The following is a 16669-nucleotide window of genomic DNA, read 5'->3' as shown; positions in this document are numbered from 1 at the left end:
CCAAACGCGAGCACACAGGATTTTCTCAAGACCTGAGGAAGAGTGGTGGCAGTAATTCTGTCTTCTCTAGCATTTTTCTTTGTGTAAACCCTGAGGACCAGCTATAGCCCCCTGGGACCCCCCCCTTGCTGACCCTCTGTCAAGCCAGATGGAGGGTTTCAGGTCCCCACAGCCCAGTTCAGTTTTTACTTTTCTGTGAAGCTTCAGTGCCCAGGAGATAGAATAAGCTACCGTTTCTTTATTATCTATAAACAAATCGTATTTCAGAACCTCTATGCCAACCCGAAAGCCTGAGAAATAAAAATGCCTCTCATTGAAAGAGAAAGTAGTTTGGTTGTCGGGAGACGTGCTAAGATTCCTGTTCTCTTTGGCGATTCTTGCAGTGTGTGTGTGTGTTCCAGCTGGTGAGATTTATATGGTTCTTGGCTTCCCCTTGCTGTTTATTGCTGAATAAATTGTCAGAGCAGGAACAGTAGCAGGTGGACAACTTAATAGCACTTCCTGCCCCCGCCCCTCCTGCCTGTGCCTTATAAAATGACATCTCTCTACCCCACCCCTGTACAAAAGAAAAGTGCAGAACACTTGAGGCATCTCACTTGGTTGCTGCATTGTTAATTGGACTGCTCTACTCAAGCTCTTTTTTAAGGATTTATCCACTTTTGTTTGAAAGGCAGTTTTTTTCTTAAAACAAAGCAGAGGTGAGAAACATTCTATCTGCTGGTTCACTCCCCAGAAGACAGCAACAGCCAGAGTTGAGCTGATCCAAAGCTGGGAGCTGTGAGCTGCGTTCTTGTCTCTCAAGTGGGTATAGGGATCCAAGAACTTGGTCTGTCCTCTGCTGCTTTCCCAAATCATGAACAGATGGACTGAAAGTGGGGCAACTGGGATACGACCTGGCATCCTTATGGAATGTTGAGGCCTAGCCTGCTGCTGGTCCCAAATGGCTTTATTTTTTCCCTTTTAAAGGTTATTTTTAAGAGCAAATGTAAAGTTTTACTTGCATGAAATAACTACAGTGCTTAATTGAGTAAAACTTAACCAGGTACATAAAAGGCAGAAGTTCTGCATGCTTGGGTCTTGCCATTGACTCACTGGTAGGGAGCTGGCTCACCCCCCCCCCCCAATTTTGCACTGTATCTCCATGAAACAGAGTTGGTTGGTGACATGAGATGCCCAGCTTTTGGGGATGTTTCCAAGGCTAAGCCTGTGGGTATCATTGCGAGTGCTTCGTCATTCCTTAAATGTCCCGAGGGAAAAATAGTTCTTTGTTTTTGGAAGTGAGTTTCACCAGGTTCTAGGCAGTTTATCCTGTCTGTGCAGCAGGCCTCCTGTCAGACAGCCCATGTGGGATTTGGATGGGCCCTCTCTGTGCTTTAAAGGAAATTGGGCCGAAGAATCTCACTTCGTCGCTTTAGAGCTCTGCACCTGCAAGGTCAAGGGGCAGTTGCTTTGACAGATGACAAGGGAACAAAGCTTAGTGATCGGGCTAATTTTGAGGCAGAAACCTTCTGTTTCCTGCCTGGTTGACACTGATGCGGTTAATACTGTGTCGATGTGATTAGGCCAATCAGTGATTTGGAATCTACTAGAAACTGTTCTATGCCTGTGATATTTCAAACATTCTTTCTGCATCATCGGAGTGATGGGTTGCTGGTAGAAGCGCTGTGACAATATTTTCCTGCCTTTTGGGGAGCAATTTGAACCTCTCTCAGGCGGCTTTTGGTGTTGCTCTGTTCATGTCACTAACCGAACCCTGGGGAACACATATTAAAGCAGTAATTCAACCGAATGCTGGCTTCGCACCTGCTAGTGGATGCAAAGCCCAGCTCCAGGAGATGAACAGAAGCCCTGTGAAGCTGTGCTGTTACTCCTATCGGCCACGTAGAGCCCTCTGAGGCTGTCTCGGCTGCCTTTGTAAAGGAGTAGAAATGGCTTTTTCAGAGGGGGAAATGTTCTTGGAACAGATGTTTCAGGGCACATGCTTCCTGCGGTCCAAACGGGAATTTTCTGCAGAGATCTGCTGTCATCAACTTCTCGCCTGAGAACATTGGGGTCCTCCTTTGCCTTTTCCTGCCTGCTCCCTGGGCCTCCCACTCCCTTAGGTGGGCGTAGAGAGGAGAGCTGGATGCGTTTTGAAACAATCTCTGCCAACATTTCTTTCTCTGTTTTAGCTGCCGATGCAAAAGAGAGACAGTTTTGGGTGACTCAGCTCCGAGCTTGTGCCAAATACCACATGGAAACAAATACGAAGGTAAGTAAATGTGGGAGAGGAAGGAGGGCTTGGGGTCGTGGGGTAGCTGCCCTTCAGCCCATTATGGCTCTCTTAGGGCAGGGTTGGGGCGATGGTTTCCAGGTTATTTTCTGCCTTCTCGGTTGCAAATACAATTCAGACTTGTACTGCATTTACACTTCGAGCCAAGAGGAGGATGCTGGGATTCTTTTGGAGAGACATGCAGACGCCCTGCAAATGGATTCTGGAAGGCCTCTTTGCTCTCTGTGGTCAGTCGAGGCCGCTGTTGATATGGCTTACTGTCGGCCCGAGGGGTCAGGTTTCTGGTGGGTGAATATCGGTAGTTCCTGAACGAGTTCCAGACCTAGAGTGGATCAGATCTTCTGCCAGGAACTTCTGCCATTCAAGCTTGTAGGAAACTTCTCTGGGTACTTTGGCATCTGGCTGTGGCTTAGTGGCCTCCTGTGAGATTCTGTGTTTGATGTACAGGAAATAGGGTAGGTGGGCATTGTTGGATTTCTCAACTGTGAAGTTGATTTGCAATACAGGTCGTGTGTGTGTGTGTGTGGTCACAGGTGCCCGAGACCTCAGCTTTACCACTCAGGAGGTGCATGAGCAGGAAGCTGGAATGAAAGTGGAGCTGGGACTTGAACCCACACACTCAAGTGGCATCAGAGCTGCCTCACCAAACTACTGCCTTGACAATGATTTTTTTAAGATTTATTCATTTTATTACAGCCAGATATACACAGAGGAGGAGAGACAGAGAGGAAGATTTTCCGTCCGATGATTCACTCCCCAAGTGAGCCGCAACGGCCGGTGCGCGCCGATCCGAAGCCAGGAACCTGGAACCTCTTCCGGGTTTCCCACGCGGGTGCAGTGTCCCAATGCATTGGGCCGTCCTCGACTGCTTTCCCAGGCCACAAGCAAGGAGCTGGATGGGAAGTGGAGCTGCCGGGATTAGAACCGGCGCCCATATGGGATCCCAGGGCTTTCAAGGCGAGGACTTTAGCCGCTAGGCCACGCCGCCGGGCCCAACAATGATTTTTTTTAAGAGCTACCCCTTAAAATTATGAGATACATGAAATCTGTTCTCCTTATGTTAATAAACCTTTCTAAAGATACCTACTCCCTTTTCCTTGACTGTCCTGTGCTGGTTGCATTCCCATGCTGGGTCCCAAGCTGAATCTTCTGGAACTGAAACTAGGAGCTTAATTCAGAAGCGTTTTCCCCCTCTGGCCATCTGTGTTTTCCAGCAGTTTTAGTAGGAATTGTGTATGTTTTCATTTGGATTTTATATAAGCCAGGCAAGGCAGTTGATTTTTTTTTTTCTTTTCTACTTTTTAGAAGATTGAAGAATTTTCTTTACTTATTAAATGAACATTGTGGGTTGTTTCCTTTTTGTTTAAAACATGGTGTAAAAATAAGTAGATCTATCTTTCCCTCTAGGGATGCGTACGTATCATGAAGTAAACCCATGGAATTGCCAGATCATGGAGTGTTTGTATACGTTTTCATGTACACCTCTAAGTTATCCTCTTTAAAAAAAAGTAATCCATTATTTACAGTCCTACCCATTGTGTCTGCAAAGGTAACTTTTCTCATTAACTGCGGGTATTGTTAACATTCAGCTTTTTTCATGTTTTCAAGGATCAAAATGGATACTCCATCATTTTCATTCCTAATATGTTGGGGCTGAATATGTGGTCAAATGTTTTTGCTCACTTCCATATTTTCATGTAAGCTGCTGTTTTCTTTTTTTTTTTTGTCTTGATCTGTAGTTATTTTTTGTATGAGAGAAACTTGATTTTTCCTGTCTTTGGCTATATTTCCCCTAGTAACAAGTGATTTATATTTTGAGTTTGAGTAGATTTTTTTTAATGATATGGAATATTTAGATAATTTTAAAAGCATCTTCAATTTTTGTTGTATTGTGTTTAGAAAATACTTTCTTGGGTCCAAAGTTACAGCATTTTTTGTTTTCCTGAGTGTTTGACTTAATTATGTATAAATCATTGGCTCTTCTGGAGTTTTGAGGGAAGTAGAAATTGAAGTAGGGAACCAAGTTGAAGTGTCCCAATAAATCAGTGTGGAGGGAAAGGCCTGGTGGTCCTTAAAATGGTATTTATGAAGACGGGAAGAATCCCGAGGTTCTGGGAAGGAGAGTTTTCTTTCCTGGTATAGTCTCTGGTTAGTTTCAGAAATACTGACTAATAATATTTTATCCACAAAATACAGTGTAGGAGTCTTGGCTTAAGAACTGGAGGAGGGCGTGCTACTACCACTTATTTCTATTTTAGCCAGCATGATCAACTTGAGGGATCGTAATTTTTATATTATGAACAGACCTTATTATTCAACCAAAGCCTATAAATACTAAGGCTTAAGCAGGCAGGAAATGAAGTCGTGCTTAAGATGAACTTGATGTGCAGCTGACCGTAGTGTTGTTGCCTAATTTGTGTTATTAGAAATACTCCCCAAGCCCTCTGTTTGCTCTTCTTCCTTCCTCTCTGCAGGTGGGGCCCTTGCCCAGCTGACTGTTACTGCTGCTTGAAATTCCACCCTTGAAAGACTTCTTATTTGGAGTCCTGTGCTCCCTGTAACAAATGCTAGGTGAAGTGATGTTTTCCACACCCACTTTAGTGAGGATTAGGGGGTGTATCGGGGCCCCCTGAGTAATGATTTTTTTTTTTTAAAGATTTTGTTTATTTGAAAGTGTTAGAATGAGACACACACACACGATTTCTATCCTCAGACTTACTCCCAAATGGCTGCCAACTACTAGGGGTGGGCCAGGCTAAAGCCAGGGGCTCCTTCCAGGTCTCCCACGGGGGTGCAGGGTCCCAAGTTCTTGGGCCATCTTCCGCTGCTTTCCCAGGCCGTAATGAGCAGAACGTTCTATTGGAAGTGGAGGAGCTGGGATTCGTACTATGCCCCTGCCAGTGCCTGCTTTCTCGCTATACCACCGCACCAGCCCCGAGAGCAGTAACTTCCGAAGCCCAGTTTAGACACTTACCGTGTGTTCACTATTCTGCCGTGTTTGTGGTGGATTCCCTCGCGACAGTGCTGCTGGTGCACAGGTTAGCGTTGGCCTCTGGATCTGAGAGTCACAGCAGATGAAGGTGTGACGGTTGGTGACTGACACATCCAGATAGGGTGAGCCACACTGGATGGAATGCCATGCTGCAGCGTGTCTGTGAGGCTCTTTTGTGCTCCATCTCCACATTGACTTCCTTTTGGAGCGTAGCTGCTTGCAGGTCAGCTGTGGGAGGCCTTTTGTGCTCCATAATGAAGGTAGATTTTAAAAAAAAATATTACCCATACTTGATCTAAAGCATGCAAAGAATGTATAAAACTCATCACTGATGTTTAACGCCCTCCTTGCCCCCAACATAGTTTCTGATGTCATTTGGATGGGTATCAGTCCAGATGCTTTTTCTGTGGAAGGAAACACAGATCACATGACTCTGCAGTGCATCCTTCCTGCATTTCCTTATGTGCTTCTGTAAGCACAGAAATTTGTGCTCTTGAGGGTGGACTAGTTGTTCGAGTTTCGTCTATGTGCCTCATTCCCATTTGAGTGCTTTTGTTTCTGCTTTACTTTTTATTGAATATAGAGGCAGGAAAGAAGCAGAAAGAGAACCTTTTCCCATTTGATTTGCTCCTCCAATGCCCACAGTGGCTGGAGCTGGGAGTTCGAGCTGAGTCTCCCATGTAGGTGGCAGGGTCCTCATCGCTGGAGCCATCACCTGCTGGCTCCCAAGGTCTGCATCAGCAGGAAGCTGGAATAGGGAGTGGAGCCAGAACTTGAACTTGGACCTGCCAATGTCTGAGTCTTGATTGGATCCTGGTGGGAAGAACAAGCCATGCTGATGTCATTTTATCCATTGAGAAAGGGAGAGGAGCATTTTCTGGCATTGAGGAAGGAGAGGTAGATGTTTAGGGTGTTTGACAGAGTGTACAGTTCTTACGGTGTTTGGCTTTATAGAACTGCACCCCTGTCTACACCTTGGCCTTGACTCTGATGGACCCTAATGATCTGATTTCCGGTCTCTGCAACTTGACCTGTGTGTTTGGAAAACAGATGGCCCTGTGCAGGAGGGCAGTAGGTCCCTGGAAATCTCCTGTGTAACAAGCTGGGGGAGACGCTGTGTGCATCATATTATATATGGTTAGCTTATTGGAGTTGGGTAATTTGAAATTAAAATGCAAATTTTAGGATAAAGTCTTATGCAGATTTGGTCATGGAGGACTGATTGTCTAATACACAATTTAAAATTCATTGGGAGTCCTTAGGAAGTCTTGAAGGCAGCTGAGATTTGGGGAGTACATGTATGAATATTCATCCTGTACAAGTTGCCAGATCCCCAAATCTTTTTTTTTCCCATCCCTCTAGAATGCTAGGTGAATATTAATTTACATGAAGCTTTGTGGTCCAAGACTTGTGCCCTATAAGTAAGTACGTGGGCTGTTTTTTGCTCCTACCTATGTTTGTACAACTTCCCGTGGCAACTGTCCCCACCATTCAGGCCACAGCTCACCTGCCCTGCTTTTGATCCGATTTCTGGGACCTCTTCATGAGTCAAGAAATGCCTCTAGACCACGATGGTGCCCTGAGCAGGAGAGAAGAGGGAGGCTGCGTTGTGATAGCTGCCCGTGACTGCTGATGGTGGCTGGGGCTGGCTCCACGTCCGTCCGACCGTGTCCGCCGTCCTCAGGGCCCTGTTCCTCTTTGCTTAGCCGAGTGCATGGGACTGAGGAGGCTGTGGGACTCGATGAAGGCCCCTCCTCCTGGTAACTGAGCTGCTGGGTGCGAATGCCTCTGTCTGGAATCTTGATCTGCGGAGGCATAGGGGCTGTGTAGGCTGCTGCTGGGAAATTTTGACAGCTGTGTCGCTGGGGAGTTAGGCCTGGAAAGTTCAATGTGGCTGTACGTTCAATCTACGCAAAATGTCAAGAGACTGGAAGTTATGGTGGAATAGGTTTCTGCTGGTGAAAGAACTCGGCTTGCCCGACTTTGTGTTGTGAGTGGGCTTTGGAGACGCACTGTGGTGCCTCGGGTAGGAGGCAGTGCCATAGGAAGTGCCTGCCTGCTGGGACTAACCCAGCAGGAACATCTGTAGAAGCAGAAGGCACGAGACGTTCAAGGACTGACAGTCACCGTTGCAGTCTCCTGGTCCTGCAGCTCACACAGAAACACAACTCCCAGGCATTGGGTGCTGTTCAGATTCAGTAACCCTCTTCCACATTACCTGGGACCCTGGAGTGGTTTTGATATTAGATTTTTGGGCATGTTTGAAATATTTGCACATGGGTATTTAGATCTCTTATGGATGGGACTGACTTCTAAGCAGAATTCGTTTAGGTTTCCTGTGTACCTCACACACAGAGCCTGAAGGTAAGCGTAGGTGGTGTTTTTAGTACTCCTGGGTTTTCACTGCAGTACTGTGTGTAAATCAGTTGTGGAATTTTCTGCTTTGTGGTATCAAACTGACACACAATTTGGGGTTCAGGAACGTCTGGGATTTTGGATATTCAGGTTACGGTTGTGCTACCTGTCAGGAAGAAATCCCGGTGGATTTGTGGACTCTGAACAAGGCTTGTTTAGACAGAGGCCCCCAATGGCAGTCCCAGTGATCCTGCTGGCGCTGTGACAAATGGCGTTACATCCTTCTCTTCTGGACACAGCACATCTGGGGCAGCACCATGAAGGCAGTTCCGGAGCAATGGGAGGCATACAAGGTGGGTTATCCATCTGGGCTACTGTAGTACCACACAGTGAGGTTAACCCGCCCCCATTCTGGAACCTGGGAGTAACTCCTGTAGTATCAGTCACAGTGATGTTCTCTTTGGGCCCCTTGACACTTGATCTAAGGCATAGATGTGTGGTTGCTGCAGATTAGGAAGCCACGTGGGCTGCCTGAATCCTGCAACAGAGTGCTGCCTCTCCTACCTTTCTGCTAAGGCAAATGCATAGAGGCTGCAGGTGCTGGCCTCCCTGTTTCCTCCTGTTTGGATTCCTGCCGCCCATGTGGGAAACTTGGATGGAGTTCTGGCCTTCAACCACCCCATTGTTGGCTTTTTCAGGCATTTGGGGAGTGAACTGGTCGATGGGAGATCTTTGTCTCTCAAGTGATAATAAACACCAAATGAATCCTGTGAGATAGAGCCAAATTACCAGAACCTGTAATCCCTAACTATTACCAGTTTTAGTGAGAGGATGCCTTTTATTGGTAAAGAGCTGTTGACTTCCTGGAGCTGAAAGTCAAGCAGAAGTAACAATGAAGCTAAGTGCTTTTTGTTTTTTAAAGAGATCTACTTACTTTTATTTGAAAGGCAGACTTTACAGAAAGAGGAAAGACAAGCCTTTTATCCACCAGTTCACTCCCCAAATGACTGCAACAGCCAGAGCTGAGCTGATCTGGAGCTGGGAGCCGGGAGCTTCCTCCTTCCAGAGGCCCAAGGACTTGAGCCATCTCTGTGGCTTTCCTAGGTCATAAGCAGAGCTGGATTAGAAGTGGAGTAGCCAGGACTAGAACCAGTGCCCATAGAGAATGCCAGTGCTCCAGGTGGAGGACTAGTGTGCTGTACCACCATGCTGGTTCCACCAAAATGCATCTTGGCTTAGTTACTTTAGTGTCTTCAACAACATTGGGAGACTCTTTTGGGTGAAAAAGAATAAACATCTGGGGTGAATATTGTGGTGTAGTTGGGCCACTGCTCGGGACTCCTGCGTCTCATGTTGGAGTACCTGGGCTCAAGTCTGCCTCTGCTTCCGACCCTGCTTCCTGCTAACGCACAGCCCGGGAAGCAGCAGGTGCTGATGGCTTAAGGGCCTGAGTTAGTAACGTTTGTGTGAGAAGCTTGGATGGAGTTCCTGGCTGTTGGGTGCATTTGGAGAGTAAACCAATGGATGGAAGATCTGTGTTTCTGCCTTTCAAGGAATAATAAAGATTTAAAAAAAGGCATCAGCACTTTTCTGTGTGGTTGATACTATGAAAAGTACTGTTCTTGGGTTATCTTGCGTGTCTCAGATTATGCTGTTGGCACATTTTATGGGAAGAGCTGTGCGTCTTGGAGGAAAGCAGCAGTCTATGCCCAACATCATATAGCTGGCAAGTAGCTCTCACCTGTTTTAAACAATTGAGATCTAATTCACATTCTATAAAATTTACTTTTAAGTGTGTGATTCAGTGGTTTTTAATGTATTTTCAAAGTTTTGCAGCCATCACCAAGGATTCAGTGGCACAGAGCGTATCATGAGAATTAGATGCATTTGTGGCCCAGCTCTCTGGCTCTCGCTGGAGGGAGCCAACTCAGTTGTTCAGTGGGGCCCCACCTGCAGGTAGATCATGCGTAAAACCGTAGTGTGGGGACTTTTGCCCAAGGTGGCTTGACAGGCCTCCTACATGTGTGCTGTCCACACATCAGAAAGTTCCTGTACCATGCAGTTGTCAGGGGATCTGGTATCTGCGCAATGGTTGTGCCATGCAGACATCAGGGCGTCTGGCATTGCTCGTGCTGGGTAGTGGCTGTGCCATGTAGACATCAGGGTGTCTGGTGTTGCTCGTGCCGGGCAGTGGCTGTGCCATGCAGCTGTCAGGGCATCTGGTGTTGCTTGTGCTGGACAGTGGCTGTGCCATGCAGATCGTCAAGGTGTCCGGGGTTGCTCTTGCTGGGCAGTGGCTGTGCCATGCAGTTTGTCAAGGTGTCTGGGGTTGCTCGTGCTGGGCAGTGTCCAGTGTTCGTCTGGCGTTGTTCATGTGGCAGGTGGCTGGGACTGTCTCTGGTCCCATTTGCTGCTGCACTGAGGCTGAGTGCTGGTGGCTGTGCTTTGCACACTGCTGGGTTCAGAACCAGAACTAGGATGGATTATGGTGGAGATGGGGATTGCCTCTTGTGCTCTGGTGAGAATCCTGCCTGTCGAGTTCTGAGAGCAAGGCACTCCGCAGGATCTGTTGGGTTGCCAAGGAGGGGCTTGTTGATGAGCTGTGGGAGATGAGTATCCACTGTCCCAGGGTACCCCAGGGTACCCAGGGCCAGAAATGCGTGGGTTATGAAATAAGGTATTTCTTGTAGGCAGTCAAGTCTCTAATCAGAAGACAAAGTATCTCACCTGTTTAAACAGCATGGAGAATTGTATCATGTGGATTGCAGTCAACAAAATAAAACCTCAGTAGGGGGGCACTCTTGGGCACAGCTTATACACACCTGCTGCCTCCTGGGGACACGCAAAGGGATGATGACAGTGACAGAGGAAAACCTGGGATTTGGGGTTGAGCATTAGTAGGTGTTTCGAGGTACCTTTTGATGCTACTAGCAGTTTTTACCGGGTGTGCAGATCAATTATGTCTTTAAGAAGGTTGCTCCTCAAATAGTCAAGGTTCAAATTTGCATGAAACATGAGAGCTGTGAGTACTTTGCCAAGTGCTGTAGCGGCTCAAGCCATCGTCAGCCGGGTCACTTCATCTGCAGGGAGGCTCTGTACCAGGCCGTCAGATTAACCTGCTGCTCACTGTGGTCGCTGTAGTCCTTGCATGAGAGGACCCAATGTCCTTGAAGATACTCAGCAGTTCCTAATTCCTGCCAATTCAGATTAGGCTTCTATTCTTGTTCCTGTGCATTGATTTTACTTGATACACTTGGAAGTGTTTAAAGTTTAATGCCTTTTGGGGGAAGTGCTGATTTTCTTGTGTTTGAACTAAACAGTGATGAATAATGACAGTCAAGTGGCCTCTCCTTGACTGAACCTTTGGGTTGCTGGGTTGCTTGGCTGATGTGCAGGGTTAATCTCCCATCTTGGGTGCCGTAAGTGGAGCTGTTCCATCGCTGGGGGGTGGGGGGCAGACGTGGGATGATGGGGGGGTGGTTAGTGAGAATAAATTCCACCCAGGCTGCAGAGGACTAAGACTGCCCTCAAGAAAACCTCAAATTCTTAGAAATTTGCTTTTGATTTAAAAAAAAAAAAAAACCTGAAAGTTAAGAGAGCAGGAGAGATCTACCTGCTGGTTCACTCTCCAAATACGTAAACAACCAGGGTGGGGCCAGGCCGACCTTGGAAGCCCAGAGCTCAATCACGTGGGTAGTAAGGACCCACAATACTGAAGCCAGTGCCTGCTGCCTCCTGGAGCGCAGGTTGGCAGGAAACTGGGAGTCAAACCTTGACACTCCAGTGGGGTTGCCAGGATGCTGACTGGCATCTCATGTACCAAATGCCTGCTCCACAAGATTGGTAAAAAAAAAAGTCCCATGAATATTTCTTAAATTTTGATGAAAAGTAGCGACCGGTAAAGATGTACGAAGAACCCGCATGTATCTTAGCAGTTTTCACTTGTTTCATCAAGTTCATGGGAAAGTGGATTGAAGGAAGTTGAGGGGCCTGGTGCCTAGCAGTGACGATGCTAGTCCACACGCCTATTGGAGTGGCTGGGTTCAATTCCCAGCACCAGCTCCTGACTCTTCCCCCTCACACAGATCATCAAAGGCTGTGGTGCTGGCTCAAGTGGCTGGCTTTCTGCCATCCAGGTGGGAGAGCTAGATCAAGTTCCTGGCTTTGGCTTCAGCCAGGGGCTCTTGAAGGCATTTGGGGAGTGAACCAGCAGATTGGAGTTTGCTTAAGGGAGAACATTTAGAGAGAAAGTTTCGATTTCCAAGTGTTGGTTTTTCTTTCTTCCTACAACTTGAAACATCCTTGTAGACTAGCCTGGTTTAGTGTTGAAAAATTGCGTTTCCCAAGTTGTTGGGTGACAACCGGGGAGATGCCAAGGTGTGGAAAGTGCCTGGTTGTGAAGCCGAATCACGAGTTAATACCTGTTTTCCGAAGTAGCAGGTCTTTGGGGAATGGGCTCCGATGTGTTTAAACGGGATAAACTCTGCCCCGTAAGTCAGTTTGAATGAGTATGGCTTAGAATTTACTCTCCCCTTCTGCCTTTTGTGTTTAAGATGAAGCTCCGTGCCATTTTTCTTCACAGATAATTACATTTTGGGTACTTGAAACTAAGTGTAAGATCTCACCCTCCTAAACATACCGTAAAATTAAGTATAATAAAACACGACTTAAGAGCGGGTTTTATTAAAATGATAAAATTGGGGGATTCTTTTATGAGCTGAATAAAACAAGACGATTTTGTATACTTGCCTCAAGCATCATTTTCAGAATTTGGCCATGTGCCAGGGCTGGCAAGGAGAGCAGTGGCACAGCCCAGGAAGACTGGCTTTGTCTTAGCTCAAGGACACCTTGCAGTTTTTTAAAGCACTTTTAGGAGAAGGCACCATCAACTCCCGCCGTCCATCTGTGTGTTTTGGTGGGGAGCTTGGTGGAACAAGCAGCTTTGAATTGCTGGTTTCTGCGTTGGGGCGTGGTTTTGCTCCTAGAGGCCTCTTGGAGAAGTTGTGAGGGAGGCAGGGTAGACCTCTCCTGCTCTACGTCATTTTCCTCCTTGCACTTCACTTTGCGCCGTCAGGTTGGGGCTGCTGCTGTCTGTTTGGAAGCTGAGAAGGTCCACTTGGTAGTAGCAGTCACGGGACATGGAGTGTGTGTGTGTGTGTGTGTGTGTGTGCGCGCGTGCGTGCGCTATGACAGGGAAGGCATCTCAACATTAATTGATCATTTTTGAGTGAGTTCTGGGGACCCATCTATCCAAGTTGTGTTCCAGTTTGCACCTTGACTTACAGCTGTTTTGTTTGGTTTTGTCCTCCCAGACACCAGCGTCCCAGCCTCTCTTGCCAGAGGCTACTCATTTGCTGAGTCTATGACTCTTAACACACAAATTGGACCCCCTTACCTTGTGTCTAGTGTTTGCCTGAGCCATGGATACCCATCCTTTCTAACCTAGACAGGTTCTGAGGAATCCCAGAAAGGGTAAGGTGGCAGGCACATTGGACAGCGGTACCCTGAGTTCCATTAGCAGGTTGGTGACTGCCTTCAGAATCTTCTCGTCACCCTTTTGCCGGGTCAGCAGCCTTGGAAATGATGCTGATGCCAGATCCCGGTAGGTCAGGATATTTATTTCCTGTCTGTTGGCAGCTCTGCTTAATGCATCTTCCATCCCCCTGAAGCATGGTTCCCTGACAGATTCTCACACCTCTGTGGGTTGAAAGGCCCTTTCTCTTGGGCACTGGACAGCAAGGGTGTACACAGTCTATTGAGCTGTGCACTTGCCTTGGTACACAGTTCCCAGAGAGTTGTCATGAAGCAGGGAGAAAGACAAAAGAAACATGTGTTTCCTGTGAGTAGCTTATGGAGGCGCTGTAATGATGGTGCGTGGCATGGTATGTCACTCCCAGGATCCCTCTGATACAGCTCCTCCTCCTGGGGCATCTTCACGCTGTAGACAGATGCTCTCTGGTGGCGAGGGGCTGCCCTGAGCATCGAGGCATGAGTGGTGACATCCCAGGCCCTGTGTCCATGAGATGCTGGTGGTGCAACCCTTTCCGCTTCACCACCAGTTAGGACATTCCTGAAAGGTCTCCCGGCTTTGCTAAATAATTCTGGATGGTGGGGTACTTGAGGCTCCAGGGTGTGTGCCATGTCACTTGGTTCAGGCGGGGAAGCAGGGAGACTCGAGGTCGTTCCTGCGTGCTTTGCTTTTCCTTTCCGTGGGGCCATGGTGTGTGTTGGGGTGCAGCAGACACAGGCCTAGCCTGGGGAGTGGTTCTGCAGCTGAGCCTTTGCTCTTGGCAGAGGCCCTGCCATCCTTGCCAGGTACCAGACAGTCTATCCATCACGTTCTTGGAGCTCCCAGGCCTCTCCTGGGGAGGGCTGCGGATACAGTCTGCGCTGTGTGAGCGGGGATGGCTGGGTGCTGCCTTGGGTCTGCTCCCCTGGTCCAGCAGGGACTGTGCTCCTTGGGGTGGAGGGTCCACAGCCTTTCACAGCCTTGGGTCCTTTTGGCTGGGATCCTGCACTGATCTGAGGAGCGCAGCAAGTCGCCTTGCTGAAGTTGTATGCTCACCCCACACTTCCCCATGCCCTGGGCTGTGCTGCCAGAGCTGGGAACAGACTGGGGAGAATGCTCATTGCAGGCTGAAGGGCAACGGTGACTCTTGTGAGCTGGGCCTGGCTGGGCAGTACTGGTCAGGCTAGGGCTAGGGCCAGGGCCCTCTGCTCTCCTCATGGGCTGCACCCCCTCAGCCCTGCTACGGGCTGACCGTAGCACCTCCTCCTGCCGCCTTCTCCCACTGCGGGCCTCTGGGCCATGGTCAGCTAAGGTAAAGGTGGAGGGGCGGGGCGGGACTGGGGACTGGGGGCTGGAGGGGCAAACCCCTCCCTCTTGGGCCTTTTCCAAGTTGTAGGCTCGGGAGGTATCTACATCACTGGAATGTCTGTACACGCCAGCCTTGGTTCTTCCCACTCCTGGGATGTGCTGTGTAGACTGGCTGAGTTAACTGGTTTTTCAAATGCAAAAAGAATATATTGAGAGCAGGTTGACTTTTCAGATAAATAATCCCACGCGTGAAGTCTTGCTGAACTTGGTGGCAGTGTTCTTTGCAGAGGTTCTAGCCAATGTCATCCTCATTACCTCTTGCACCATGCAAGGTGCAGACACGCCCTGTGCCTGTGATCCTCGCCCTTAACGTTTTGGTGTTGGGTGTGTGCTGATGGGTTTTTACCAAGCAGGGGAAGTAGAACCATCTTGGACTTGGTGATTTTTGTTGGCTTTGCATCTTGTGTGTACTCTTTTGCTTTGCTCTTGGAGGTCTTTCCATGCCAGTGTGTTTGGAGAGGGATTTGCCATTCTTAAAAACATGAGCTGCATGATATTGCATGGATGCCTGCATTGTCGTGTTATGGCAGCTTGGGTAGCTGAAAGACTCTTGAGCTCGGGCAGGCTATTTTGAAGGAATCTTGCAGGCTGAGTACACTGTAGAGACGATCGTTCAATTTCTCTGCTTTCAGTTTCCTTACTAAACAAGGATCTGAATTCTAAGATTTTCTCCACACCTCTTTGGCTTTAAATGTGATAAATCCATCCTCAGATCACAGGTAGCTAGCTACCTGTTACCGTGAAACACTCCACCCAAAAATCAAGACCTTAACATCACAGTCATTCAGCTTAAAGCAATACGTGATGTTTTCCCATGCAAATACCAACCAGGCTCTGCCCTGCTTAGCTTCCAAGATCCAATGAGCTTGGGCACCTTCAGGCTGGCATGGCTGTAGCCTGTCGCATGGTTCTTCTGGACTCCTGTTTTCAGTAATGAAATTCTGCAGTTGGGGCTGCCTGCAGTTGGTTTTCTATTACTTGTAGCTGAGGGCATTCCTAATCCCTGTGCTATGCCCATTATGCTCAGGGCTGTGATTAAACAGAGGGACCCAATAAGGCATAGGATTCTTCATATTTCAATCTAATGTATGAGATGGTATTACAGATCGCTTAACCATGCATTCAGATGGCCTGGCGTTCTTGGCTTCAGGCTAGAAAGTTTTTCAGCTGTCCCTTTGTTAATCCTCAAGCCGGGGCTGAGAGGAGCTGGCCGGCAGCGGGCGTGTGGGATCCTGACAGTGTGGGACAGAGATTGAAGCTTCGGGCTTCCCTTAAGAGGGAGGATGTTCTTATGTGTAGGTTTCTCTTTGTTTTCAACACAGCGGGAGAGATAGGGGTGATAGAGCTGGAGCTTTGAAAGAACTGAAGACAAAAGTCCACTGGCTGGAATTGGAGCCACATAATGGAATGCTTGTTCTTCATGGTGGGAACAAGAATCCCAGAATGTTTTTAACCGTGACCTTGCACCTGCTCTGTATTTGAACCAGCTGTATGGGGATCGAGGGAGAGAAATGTACAGTTCTTCCAGAACAGCAGATGGTTATGACAGGAGAGAAAACAAGTGTGTGTGCCTGGAGGAAGCGCACAACACGGAGACCGTAGCACCCGGACTCCCTAGCATGCCACGCTGGAGGACAAAACAGCAAACCTTTGTATGTCCCATAATATGAGCCCCAATTCTGTGTCATCTTGTGGAGGACTAATTCATGGGGCCCACTGCTCTGCCCTAAGGAGCAAGCTTTCCCAGGATCCCTGGGCTCTGTTTCCTGCTGGCTGATGCCATGGAAGGTGTTGGAGGAACCTGTGTTGGGAAGGAGGGGGAGGCCTGCAGGTGTCTCTCTTGTGCTGTCCCTTGGGCAGGCGGGGGCTCCTCCCCACCGCAGGGCAGCCCCCATGGTGTGTATGGCTCCTAGGAGTGGGGCAAGAGACCCTGGGCTCTGCTTTTTTTTTCCCACAAAAATACAGATCTTTATTAAATTTATCCATATAAGACAATAATCACACCCATCTCTTAAGCAGATATCTCGGAGCATTTGAGAGACCAAACAGATCCAAAGAAGAAAGACGAAAAATTAAATACTTAATCCAAAGGCACTACAGTATCACATACAACCTACAACCACAGCGGTAGTAGGCTAAGGAAGATTAAGCTATGGCAGGTCAGTCTAGTGTG

The 16669-nt window shown here is 48.1% G+C and overlaps 1 protein-coding gene across 2 annotated transcripts in view; it reads left to right on the top strand.

Annotated features, from left to right (window-relative positions):
* OSBPL10 (oxysterol binding protein like 10) overlaps positions 1–16669 on the top strand; it is a 177035-nt gene that overhangs the window by 63063 nt on the left and 97303 nt on the right. For both annotated transcript variants that reach the window (XM_004588256.3, XM_004588257.4), the window contains exon 3: positions 2172–2251. In XM_004588256.3, coding sequence (XP_004588313.2) covers positions 2172–2251 — 80 coding nt within the window. The remainder of the gene's footprint in view (positions 1–2171; positions 2252–16669) is intronic.

The sequence above is a fragment of the Ochotona princeps genome, chromosome 30 (assembly GCF_030435755.1).
Source record: "Ochotona princeps isolate mOchPri1 chromosome 30, mOchPri1.hap1, whole genome shotgun sequence".
NCBI classification, from domain to species: domain Eukaryota; kingdom Metazoa; phylum Chordata; class Mammalia; order Lagomorpha; family Ochotonidae; genus Ochotona; species Ochotona princeps.
The sequence above is the reverse complement of the archived record's forward strand: the minus strand, read 5'-3'. Positions and strand labels throughout refer to the sequence as shown.